This window comes from Tiliqua scincoides, chromosome 2, assembly GCF_035046505.1.
Source record: "Tiliqua scincoides isolate rTilSci1 chromosome 2, rTilSci1.hap2, whole genome shotgun sequence".
Classification (NCBI taxonomy): domain Eukaryota; kingdom Metazoa; phylum Chordata; class Lepidosauria; order Squamata; family Scincidae; genus Tiliqua; species Tiliqua scincoides.
Genome location: NC_089822.1, coordinates 200747145 through 200760566, shown reverse-complemented (window position 1 = coordinate 200760566; position 13422 = coordinate 200747145). Strand labels below are relative to the sequence as shown.

Sequence of the window (13422 nt, the reverse complement as noted above, 5' to 3'; positions counted from 1 at the left end):
AATTTTTCCGACAGCTGAAAGTGGTGTGAGGGAAGTTTTGTTTCCTCTACTGTCCATATATATTTATTGTCAGTGACATTCTTTACTGCTCATGCCATAAGCTTTGGCAAATAGCAACAGATATAGAGACATAATGTGTTGATTTTCACTTACAAAAATTAAGACAATAAAATGCATCTGCTGTCTGTGCACATAAGAACATTTACCTGGGAGTATGCCTCATTAAGCACAGTGGGACTTACTTCTTGCACTGTAGGGTCACCTTTCTTTTGCAGATGCACAAGTGACATGAGTAGCACGATTGGGAGTATTTTAATGTTTTCCCTTTCAAAGAATGATAGTATTTTACCATACAGGAGCCAAAGTAGGGCAAGACCATTATTAGGAGCACCTAAAATACGGCTGTATTTTGTTGGCACTTAAATATAATAGTTATTCAGGACAGAATATTATTCAGAATTATCAGTTATTCAGAATATCAATAACACTTGATATTTATATAGCACACTTCACTGCTCAAAATGTTTTATGCAACAGTCTGTAAAATAGGTTAATATCATTCTCTTCCTCCTCATCCTCATACTGCAAGCATGGGATTGAGACCATAGTGAATGGCCTAAGGCCAGTGGTGGGATTCAAATAAATTAACAACAGGTTCTATGTCCTAATGAGCAATGAGCAACTCAGCTTCAATTGTCTGCTGCAAAGGAAGTTGAAAGACTACGGCTGCACACCTATACTGTACAGTACACACTTTCCTGGGAATAAGTCCCATTGAATATAATGGGACTTACTTCTGAGTAGACAGTCATAGGTTTGCACTGTAACTTTAACCCAATGCTTAAATCCAAATTGCAAGGCTGCAATTCTGTCCTCTATAGTCATACTTACAGGCCTCTGGCCACTAATTTCCAAGGAGGATAAACATGCGGCTGAAATGCACACTTCAAATGGACATTTTTTCTTGAATTCTCAAGGCAGTTGTATAATGAAATCAGGAAGGCACCAAGAAGAGGAGGTGGGAACTGCCAGGGCTCCAGGTTACCAACCTCTGGAGACACCACAGCAGCATAGCACCTTCACATCTGCACAAACCAACTTGCTGCACTGGGCTTTGAGCTGGGCCACCTTCCTTCTCAGTGGGAACTTGGTGATTTTTACCAGAGCAGTCAATCCTCTCAAGGATCTGGTTCACTTTTAGTGGTGAACATCTGGTCAGCAAAAGTGCACTGAGCACATAGTCTGACACCTCATCATCAACCAAAAGCAACAACAGCATAGTAACATCTTTACATCTGCCCTTCTTTTTTGTTCTATTACAGCATTCCTCAGCATCTGCCTCTCGCCATTTTGCATGGCCCACCTCTGGGAAGTACAACTGGAAGTAACAGGAATGACTTTAACACCAGTTATTTCCATACTAAGAGGCCAGACATGATGCAACAAACCACGGTAAGAGGCTCAGGCTACAATCCTATCCACTTTTTCCTGGTAGTAAGTCCCATTGACTATAATGGAACTTACTTCTGAGTAGACATGCATAGGATTGGGCTCCCAGGGTAGATGGGAGGGCTTTTTTGAGTGCAAGAAAAGCAGAACTGAGCCTCCTACCACTGTTTGTTGCATTGTACTGCTGGTCTCACTGCCAGGCAGTGGAGGTTCGGGGGGGGGGGGCGCCTGCCATGAGTACCACTGGGCACCACCTCAAGTACCACTGGTGGTATGAGTACTACTGGTTGAGAAATGCTGCTCTATTGCTTTTACCACCCAGCCCCAAAAAGAATTCCAGTGAACTCTAAAGCTTCCCCCTCCAACTTCCAACTCTGCAATCGAATGCACGTCTACTCAGAAGCCCAACAAGTTCAAGGGGAGTTGTTGACTTCCAGGGTTTGAAAGAGAATGGCAGCCTTGAAGGACAGTTTCACTAATGAGCAAAAAAGTATTATGAGGGAACTGTTCTTCTAGGTTGCTTTCCGACAGGCAACAGTAAATACCCATCACGTTGGTCTACTCTAGTGGCAATTCTCCCACAAGTCTGAGGGCTGCTACTGACCAAGTAGTGCAAAGCAGGGGCCTGCAGTGGGTGGGGAGGCAGGTGAGGCAGAACCTCCCCACCACAGTCCTTCGAAAGTGCTGCACCTGTGTAGGTGCCCAAGCACCCACAACCCAGCCTAAAAATGAAAATTAACAGCACATGTAACAAGCCTTGCAGGTTTTGAGGTTCACCCTGATCACAAGTTCTTCCCAGTGCTTCTCCAGTTCTTCTTCATTAGGTGATAAGACCTAAACCCAATTTGCAAACTTGTTCAAAAAAATCTTCAATTTCTAGTCAGCCTGCCATTTCACTTGCATGGGGGTGGGGTGGGGTGGGGTGGGGAATAACTTAAAGGAACTTTTCTGCTAGAGAAGGAGCAATGCTAACTGAACCATCCTCAGCACACTTGCCTGGGAATAGCAGCCCAATCCTATGCAAGCCTACACAGGAGTAAATCACATTCTATAGTCAATTGGGCTTGCTTCCCAGGTGTGAGTAGGATTGCAGCCTAAGGGCTATCCAACTTTCCAGAGCCAATGCAGCCACATTGCAGTCCCGAGGTAAGGGAACAAACATTCCCTTGTCACAAGAAGACCTCCAGGACTTGGTGCTGGAAAGTTACAGTTAAGAGGACTTAGGACCCATTCCTATCCAATTTTCCAGTGCCAGTGCAGCTGTACCAATAGCGCATGCACTGCATCCTGTGGTGGGGGGCAGGGAACATTTGTTCCCTTACCTCAGGGCTGCATTGTGACTGCACAGGTGCTAGAAGAAAGCCTCACTGAGCACAATAGGACTTACTTCTGAGTAGACATGCATAGGATTGTGCCCTAAGGCTGCAATCCTACTTCCACTTTCCTGGGAATAAGCCCCATTCACTATAATGAGATTTACTTCTGAGTAGATATGCATAGGATTCTGGTCAAAGGCTGCAATCCTATCCACACTTTCCTGGGAGTAAGACCAACTGAACTCTTTGGGCGGGAGCTGCTCTGGCGCCTTCCTCTTTGTCCCGCCTGCGCCCCTGACCCACCGGGAGAGCTGAGCCCAAGGAGCCTCCAGGTGGAGGAGCAGTCTACTCGCCAATTGGCCAGCTCAGCCAAGGAGGGGAGGCGCGGGGCGGGCAGCTGGGCTGCTTCTCTCGCCCTTGTCAGCAGGCTGCATCTGCGGGCATGCTGGCCGTTCGCGCCCTTTCGCAGGAGCTGTGAAAGCGAGCTCGCAAGGGCTGGTGAACAGCAGCCGCGTCGCGGGAGACTCCAGTTGGCCGTGTCCAGCTTGCCCCTTCAGCCCCAGCAACCTCAGCACCCGCTGGGAGCGACCCCCTTTCCCCCCGGGACAGGTTGGCCCTGCACAGCTGCTCCCCCCATGAGGGTTAGCCTTGACATTTCAAGGCGCGAGCTCCCTGGCCAGCAAACGGTTCTTAGAACCAACAGCTGGATTAGGTAGGGGTTCTATAGAATAGGTGAGAACCTGCTGAATCCCACCACTGCCTAAGACCACCTAGTGCACATATAGATCAGGTAAGACTCCAAGTGTCAGCTTCCCAACTCAGAGCTCCATACCTTTTGATAGAATACAGGGGGACCCCCATATTCATGGATCCTGTATCTATCTGCAGATTCACTTATTGGCTGATTGGGTCCACTCCCCCTGCATACCCTTTCCAGAGGCAAGGGGAGCGGTGCTGAACCTTATTATCATTAAAAACATCACTTCTGGTTTTAAGAAAAAAACAGAAGTCTTTTTTTTTTTTTAACTGTAAGACAACAACAACAACAACAACAGTATTTATATACCGCTTTTCAACGAAAAGTTCACAAAGCGGTTTACAGAGAAAATCAAGTATCTAATGGCTCCCTGTCCCAAAAGGGCTCACAATCTTAAAAGATGCAACACCAGCAGACAGCCACTAGAAAAGACACTGCTGGGGTGAGACACAGCCTGAGCCCAGCAGAGGCCATGGGTGGATGTGCATGGCCTTTGCTGGGCTCAGAGGACCTTCCGGAATCAAGGGGAGCAGAACTGCCCTTGCCTCCTGAGGGTGGGGGGATGTTCCCTGGTATCCATGGTTTCCATTAACCTCAGGGAGTTCCAGAACAGAATCCCTATGGACAATGGGGCATGCCTGTACTGATAATTCAGCACTGTTTGTTTCATTGCATTCTGCATGAAATTACCTTTCCAATGATCTAGAACATGGTGGTATTATTCATAAGTACAAATTTTCCAAACGTTTTCCAAAATTTTGGCCACTAATGGTGTCACCACCAACCGGAGGGTGTCACCCAGTGCAGACTGTACCCCCTCGTGATGCAACTGAATACAATACGCTTAGTGAGAAGCAAACTAATAGGGGTAACACACATGCTCATACCTGCAAGTTGCAACCCTCTTGACATCTCACCTCCTCTCATAATTGGCCAGTTATGATAGAAAACTGCTTAATAACTCTCTTTAATGAGCCAGATCACCCTGCAATTGTGTGTGACTCGATAATTCTGCCTGCCTATGCACTATCTATATACTGGGGTGTGCGTGGCAGTGTGACTCTATCTAGCTGTGTTTTGCATGTGTTGCTAATTGCATTGTCGTATTCCTGCATCATGTGGCTAAAGCAGTGAATAATTGCAGCTACCCTGTGCTTCTTTCAGGTGTGAAGCTTTGCACTCCTGCTGAGCGCAAGTCATGGGGATGAGATATAGGCTGACACCAGTGGCCACCCTTGAAAGTGATCTCAGCTAGGGTACTGATCAGGCATCCTGTATTTAAAGGACAGGTGTCTAGGCCAGAGCATGAATCAAAACCACACAGACCCATAAACCTCTTATGGCTCTGTAGTGACAGCATCTTTGGCAACTGGGTCTGTCAGCTAGAGCTCACATCCCCAAAGGTGGAAAATTTCCCTGCTGGCATGAGCCCCAAGGGGCTAAGATATTACACTTGATCATCCATCACAAGGCTTCTGACAGACTCTCTGAGTTGACCTCCCACATCTAGAACTGGTGTGGTGGCTGTTTACATACAGCAGCTTTCCTGGTACAAAAAAATGCAGTCTTGTCTCCTTACAGAGTCCTCCTGAGCCAGTACTCCAGCTGTAATGAACTCCCAGCAGAAGATTACTCCTGTGGAAGACCAGGGCCGTGACAATGCTGAGGTGAGGAACAGCTAGGGGAGCCCTAAATGTCTCAGATGCAAATCAGGTGGTGAAAACATGGCCTTGCTTGAAAGAAGAGCAAAGCCCTGTCCTTGCCCTCAGTGCCATAAGGCTGGTTCCTGCTCCCACGTGCTTTTCCAAGACACATTCTTCATTGGGATGATCACATATAAGGCCTGTGTTTAAGAATACTGGCATGGCAATGGGGGTAGTGGTGGAAGTAGTGGTAGATTCACAAGGGTTGGGTGGGAATGACTGTACTTTCCTTGAGATGTTTATAGACCAGCAAAAAACCAAATAAAAGTGTGGTCTTAGAAGTGTGTAGTGAAGCTCATGCACATATAGGTTTAAACTATTTTATAACGCAAAGCAACCAATGTTTAATTATTTAGAATGCTCAAAAAATCAGAACTATCAGAACTATCACCTTTTCTAGGTACCTAAGGTAAACTGAAAGACTGAAAGAAAGAAAAAACTAGAATATAAATTTCTGGGAAGAGGTATTTCTGGGAGGGGACAGTGACCCCCTTGATCCTTTGATCAACAGCTCTGCCATGCACTATCATCTTCCCTGATCTGGCCCTCCCCTTCCAGGTCTATGTGTAGTCTATGCTCTGCTCTTTGCCCCCCCTTCCATTCCACCCTCTGTGTGCTCTTCCAACTGCCTTCTTCTCTGCCCCTCCCCCACTGTCTACACTCAGCATTCTCTCTTTCCCCCATCTCTCTCACTCTCTCTCTCTCTCTCTCCTCTGCCTTCCCTTCCTGTTTTCCATTCACCCTCCTTTCCTCCCCAGTGACCTCTCACAAGCCAAACTGATCAGTATTACTGTAACTGCCTTGCCCACCCAGCCCACCGTCCCGCCCACATCCTGCCTCAGTTTTGTCCCTGCCCTGAATCCCCCTTGATTTCTAAGCTCACACAACCTCTTCCCCACTGTCCTTTCACTTTCTCCATCGCTCAGCAGCTTCGTGATCGAAACCATGTCTGGACCACCTTACAGAGATCCTTTCTCCAAGCCCAGGGCCAGTGCTTCTGGGTCCAAATCAAATTTGCATTCTGTTTCCTTTGCGTTAAAAACCACAGAACCAAATTCTGACGACTTGCAGCAAACATCCTTTGTGTTCAGTGCCACAGCAGGTCCAGCTTCTGAGGACCCCTTCTCTCGTCCCTTGACAGGGTCCACCCTCACAAATTTGTTTGAGATGAGAGCCAGGAACCCCAGCCTACTTTCAAAGGATTCTTTTGGTGCCTCCACACCAGATTCCGATATCTCCAGCTCTTTTCTGGCTTTTTCAATGTCACAGTCATTTCCACGATCTTCTAGGGAGTTGCATACTGTTCCTAGGCCCAAGGCTAGCATTACTAGTGCAATTCTGACCCAATCTAGGACCAGCCCAGATATGGGCTTTGACACCACAGAAATGCCTTCAGTCTCCAGACTATCACCCCACCGTGCTCCCTCTAAACTTTCTTCAACTTCTAACCAGGTCCAAAAGCATATACAGTCCTTTAAACTGTCTAAAGATCAGCTCCTGTATGTGAAGAACTCCATGCAGAAAGCCCTGGAAAATGGCCTAAAGCACCACATCCAAGGAGGCAGTTCTCTCTCCATTATACCCACCTATGTCTGTGCCTTGCCTGATGGTACCGGTAAGTGTATCTTGCAGTAGTTGTCCTAATGTTCATTTCCGAAACAGATCTACATTCTTTTCCAGCTCTTGCAAGGCTTGCAGCCATGATCACAGGAATAACAACAGCAATAACACCTGTTATTCCTTAGACCCCCTTATATCTACAAGAATAGCAACTCACTGGATTTTTTTAAAACTTTACCTCAACAAATTAAAGGGGCAACATTCTGGCTGTGACATGGCAACTCTACAATCCTGTTGTCCGTGATTTAGTTTTCATGTTTTGTGTCCTAAACCTATCCCCACCAGCCACATAGGGGCAGCTGTGCCAAAAAGGTGCATGTTGCGTCCAGCAGTGGGGGGTTACCCAAGGCAAATGGGAGATAACTATTAAACATTTATACTTACCTCCCAGTAAACCTTGAGACTGCCTAATGGTCACTTTTGTTGGCCTATGTCTGAGGAGTGGAAAAGGGCACAGAGCTACAGATTTGAAGGGATAGGGCTCATTGTGCACCATTGCTGCTGGATCCACCTCATCCCACCTCTTCCCCACCCCCCGTACCTTCTCCTCCCCACCCAATCACTCCCCTGTTCTCCCACTCCCACCCTGCCCCCCACACTACTGACCTACTGGGTATGACGTGGGAAGTGTAGCCGGGAGGTCCTGGAGGCCAAATTTAGGCTCTTGGGTAGAAAGTTGAAAGCCAGGACCTCAAGGGTAGTGTTCTCGGAAGTGCTGCCTGTTCCACGCGCAGGGCCAGCTAGGCAGGCGGAGATCAGGGGTCTCAATGCATGGATGAGATGGTAGTGTATGGAGGAGGGGTTTAGATTCGTTAGGCACTGGGGAACATTTTGGGACAAGCGGGGCCTGTACAAGAGGGATGGGCTTCACTTGAACCAGAATGGAACCAGACTGCTGGCGCATAACATTAAAAAGGTGGCAGAGCAGCTTTTAAACTGATCCCTGGGGGAAGGCCGACAGGAGCTGAGGGGCATCCGATTCGGGACTCCTCATCCCTATGGGACGAGGATGGGGAGGTTAGTGAACAACAAGACAAAGGCAGAGTAGGAGAAGAAATTGGGAATGGTAGCGTGATGGGATGTGATAGATGGTTTGGCACAGTGAGAGGATGCAGGGATAAAGGAGCTAATAAGCAGCCCATCCTGGGGCATTCCATGTACAAATGCTTTTATGCAAATGCCCGAAGTCTCTGAGCAAAGATGGGAGAACTGGAATGTCTGCTGACAAAGGAAAACATTGACATAGTGGACATAACGGAAATCTTGTGGAATGCGGAGAATCAGTGGGATACCGCAATCCCGGACTATAAACTCTACAGGAGGGACAGAGAGGGGCGTGTTGGAGGTGGGGTGGCCGTTTATGTTAAGGAAGGAATAGAATCCAGCAAAGTAGAGACTGAGGGTGGGTCTGACTCCACCATAGAATCTCTGTAGGTTAAATTATCAGGCCTGAGGAGCTATGTAATACTGGGGGCGTACTATCGTCCTCCAGACCAGAAATCGGAAGGGGACCTTGAAATGAGGAAACAGATCAGGGAGGTGACAAGGAGGGACAGGGTTGTAATCATGGGGGACTTCAATTATCCTCATATTGACTGGGTCAATTTGTGTTCTGGTCACGAAACGAGACCGGATTCCTTGACATGCTAAATGACTGTGCCTTAGAGCAGCTAGTCATGGAGCCCACCGGAGGACAGGTGACTCTGGATTTAATATTGTGCAGTACTCAGGACCTAGTTAGAGATGTAAATGTTACTGAGCCATTGGGGAACAGTGATCATGCTGCAATCCGTTTCGGCATGCATGTCGGGGGAAGAATACCAGGCAAATCTTTCACAAAAACCCTTGACTTCCAACGAACGGACTTCCCTCAAATGAGGAGGCTGGTTAGAAGGAGCTTGAAAGGGAAGGTAAAAAGAGTCCAATCTCTCCAGAGTGCATGGAGGCTGCTGAAAACCACAGTAACAGAGGCCCAGTGGAAGTGTATACCGCAAAGGAAGAAGGGCTCGACTAAGTCCAGGAGGGTGCCCGCATGGCTAATGAGCCAAGTTAGAGAGGCCGTAAATGGCAAGGAAGCTTCCTTCCGTAAATGGAAGTCTTGCCCTAATGAGGAGAATAAAGGAACATAAATTGTGGCAAAAGAAAAGTAAGAAGGTGATATGGGAGGCCAAGAGAGACTATGAGGAACACATGGCCAGCAGCATTAAGCAATAATAAAAACTTCAAATATGTTAGAAGCAGGAAACCCGCCAGAGAAGTGGTTGGCCCTCTCGATGGTGAGGGAGGGAAAAGGGAGATAAAAGAAGACTTAGAGATGGTAGAGAAATTAAATGAGTTCTTTGCATCTGTCTTCACGGCAGAAGACCTTAGGCAGATACCGCTGCCCAAACTGCCCCTCCTGACCAAGGAATTAAGTCAGATAGAGGTTAAAAGAGAAGATGTTTCAGACCTCATTGATAAATTAAAGATCAATAAGTCACCGGGCCCTGATGGCATCCACCCAAGAGTTATTAAGGAATTGAAGAATGAAGTTGCTGATCTCTTGACTAAAATATGCAACTTGTCCCTCATAATGGCCACGGTGCCAGAAAATTGGAGGATAGCAAATGTCACACCGATTTTTAAAAAGGGAAGTAAGGGGGACCCGGGAAACTATAGGCCGGTCAGCCTAACATCTATATCAGGTAAGATGGTGGAATGCCTCATCAAAGTTAGAATCTCAAAACACATAGATGAACAAGCCTTGCTGAGAGAGAATCAGCATGGCTTCTGTAAGGGTAAGTCTTGCCTCACGAGCCTTATAGAATTGTTTGTAAAGGTCAACAGGCATGTGGATGTGGGAGAACCCATGGACATTATATATCTGGACTTTCGGAAGGCATTCAACACGGTCCCTTACCAAAGGCTACTGAAAAAACTCCATAGTCAAGGAATTAGAGGGCAGGTCCTCTCGTGGATTGAGACCTGGTTGAAGACCAGGAAACAGAGAGTAGGTGTCAATGGGCAATTTTCACAGTGGAGAGAGGTGAAAAGGGGTGTGCCCCAAGGATCTGTTCTGGGATCGGTGCTCTTCAACCTCTCCATAAATGATCTGGAGACAGGGTTGAGCAGTGAGGTAGCTAAGTTTGTAAACGACACCAAACTTTTCCGAATGGTGAAGACCAGAAGTGATTGTGAGAAGCTCCAGAAGGATCTCTCCAGACTGGCAGAATGGGCAGCAAAATGGCAGATGTGTTTCAATGTAAGTTAGTGCAAAGTCATGTACATTGGGGCAAAAAATCAAAACTTCACATATAGGCTAATGGGTTCTGAGCTGTCTGTGACAGATCAGGAGAGAGATCTTGGGGTGGTGGTGGACAGATCAATGAAAGTGTCGACCCAATGTGCGGCGGCAGTGAAGAAGGCCAATTCTATGCTTGGGATCATTAGGAAAGGTATTGAGAACAAAATGGCTAATATTATAATGCTGTTGTACAAATCTATGGTAAGGCCACACCTGGAGTATTGTGTTCAGTTCTGGTCACCGCATCTCAAAAAAGACATAGTAGAAATGGAAAAGGTGCAAAAGAGAGCAACTAAGATGATTACTGGGCCAGGGCACCTTCCTTATGAGGAAAGGCTACGGCGTTTGGGCCTCTTCAGCCTAGAAAAGAGACGCCTGAGGGGGGACATGATTGAGACATACAAAATTATGCATGGGAGGGATAGAGTGGATAGAGAGATGCTCTTTACACTCTCGCATAACACCAGAACCAGGGGGCATCCACTAAAATTGAGTGTTGGGAGGGTTACGACAGACAAAAGAAAATATTTCTTTACTCAGCGTGTGGTTGGTCTGTGGAACTCCTTGCCACAGGATGTGGTGACGACATCTGGCCCCCTTTAAAAAGGGATTGGACAAGTTTCTGGAGGAAAAATCCATTATGGGTTACAAGCTGTGATGTGTATGTGCGACCTCCTGATTTTAGAAATGGGCTATGTCAGAATGCCAGATGCAAGGGAGGGCACCAGGATGAGATCTCTTGTTATCTGGTGTGCTCCCTGGGGCATTTGCTGGGCCGCTGTGAGATACAGGAAGCTGGACTAGATGGGCCTATGGCCTGATCCAGTGGGGCTGTTCTTACGGCGAGGTTTGGCAGTGGAGCAGCAGGGCTGCTGTCTGTTGTGGTAGCATGTGTACTATGGCCATCAATTGAGTGCTGTGCATGCTATCAGCAGCCATTTTATGACAGTGCAAGTAACATCCACTGTCATAATCTGCTATGCTATGTCATAATCTGCTAGTCCTGGATAGGGCTGCACTGTTGGATTGTAAACTTGTGGGCAGGGCTCTAAAATTTGTCAATTACTATCATATAGCACATAATAATGATAAATTATGAGGAAGGTAAGCCTAGACTGATTGTGTTGTTCTAGCATTTGTGTCCTTATCATGTGCTGTTGAAATCTTGGTATGTGAGTAGTGTTTTCTCCCAGATGAGACGTAATCCTCTATTATTTCTAAGAATATAGAATCATTGTAATTGTATTGGCAACCTTCAGTCTCGAAAGACTATGGTATCGCGCTCTGAATGGTGGTTCTGGCACAGCGTCTAGTGTGGCTGAAAAGGCCAATCCGGGAGTGACAATCCCTTCCACACCGGGAGCAAGTGCAGTCTGTCCCTGGTCTGTCTCCCTGACTATGGGCCTTCCTTCTTTGCCTCTTAGCCTCAGACTGTTGGCAAAGTGTCTCTTCAAACTGGGAAAGGCCATGCTGCACAGCCTGCCTCCAAGCGGGCCGCTCAGAGGCCAGGGTTTCCCACTTGTTGAGGTCCATCCCTAAGGCCTTCAGATCCCTCTTGCAGATGTCCTTGTATCGCAGCTGTGGTCTGCCTGTAGGGCGCTTTCCTTGCACGAGTTCTCCATAGAGGAGATCCTTTGGGATCCGGCCATCATCCATTCTCACGACATGACCAAGCCAACGCAGGCGTCTCTGTTTCAGCAGTGAATACATGCTAGGGATTCCAGCACGTTCCAGGACTGTGTTGTTTGGAACTTTGTCCTGCCAGGTGATGCCGAGGATGCGTCGGAGGCAGCGCATGTGGAAAGCGCTCAGTTTCCTCTCCTGTTGTGAGTGAAGAGTCCATGACTCGCTGCAGTACAGAAGTGTACTCAGGACGCAAGCTCTGTAGACCTGGATCTTGGTATGTTCCGTCAGCTTCTTGTTGGACCAGACTCTCTTTGTGAGTCTGGAAAACGTGGTAGCTGCTTTACCGATGCGCTTGTTTAGCTCGGTATCGAGAGAATGAGTGTCGGAGATCGTTGAGCCAAGGTACACAAAGTCATGGACAACCTCCAGTTCATGCTCAGAGATTGTAATGCAGGGAGGTGAGTCCACATCCTGAACCATGACCTGTGTTTTCTTCAGGCTGATTGTCAGTCCAAAATCTTGGCAGGCCTTGCTAAAACGATCCATGAGCTGCTGGAGATCTTTGGCAGAGTGGGTAGTGACAGCTGCATCGTCGGCAAAGAGGAAGTCACGCAGACATTTCAGCTGGACTTTGGATTTTGCTCTCAGTCTGGAGAGGTTGAAGAGCTTTCCGTCTGATCTGGTCCGGAGATAGATGCCTTCTGTTGCAGTTCCAAAGGCCTGCTTCAGCAGGACAGCGAAGAAAATCCCAAACAAGGTTGGTGCAAGAACACAGCCCTGCTTCACTCCGCTTCGGATGTCAAAAGGGTCTGATGTGGAGCCATCGAAGACAACAGTGCCCTTCATGTCCTTGTGGAAAGATCTGATGATGCTGAGGAGCCTGGGTGGACATCCAATCTTGGGGAGAATCTTGAAGAGGCCGTTTCTGCTGACCAGGTCGAAAGCCTTTGTGAGATCTATGAAGGCTATAAAGAGTGGCTGTCGTTGTTCCCTGCATTTCTCCTGCAGTTGTCTAAGGGAGAATACCATATCAGTGGTGGACCTGTTGGCTCGGAATCCACACTGCGATTCTGGATAGACGCTCTCTGCAAGTACCTGGAGCCTCTTTAGTACAACTCGGGCAAACAGCTTTCCTACAACGCTAAGGAGAGAGATGCCGCGGTAGTTGTTGCAGTCACCCCTGTCACCTTTGTTCTTGTACAGCGTGATGATGTTTGCATCCCTCATGTCTTGAGGTACTCCACCTTCTCTCCAGCAGAGACAGAGGATTTCATGCAGCTCAGTGACGATGATCTCTTTGCAGCATTTTAGGACTTCAGCAGGGATGCTGTCTTTTCCAGGTGCCTTGCCAAAGGCAAGGGAGTCCAGGGCCACGTGAAGTTCTTCTAGGGTTGGTTCACTGTCAAGCTCTTCCAGCACAGGCAGGCACTCAATGTTGTTCAGTGCTTCTTCGGTGACTACATTTTCTCTGGAATATAGCTCAGAGTAGTGCTGCACCCAGCGTTCCATCTGCTGCGCCCGATCCTGGATGACCTCGCCTGTGGCAGACTTCAGAGGGGCAATTTTCTTCTGTGTTGGACCATAAGGCCTGCTTGATACCATCATACATCCCCTTGATGTTGCCCGTGTCAGCTGCTATCTGTATCTCGGAACAGAGCTGGAGCCAGT

General features: G+C 47.7%; 1 protein-coding gene across 1 annotated transcript in view; it reads left to right on the top strand.

Annotated features, from left to right (window-relative positions):
- Positions 1-6170: 6170 nt before the first annotated feature.
- HK3 (hexokinase 3) overlaps positions 6171-13422 on the top strand; it is an 88068-nt gene continuing 80816 nt past the window's right edge. The window contains 1 exon segment of the mRNA XM_066612943.1: positions 6171-6840. Coding sequence (XP_066469040.1) covers positions 6171-6840 — 670 coding nt within the window.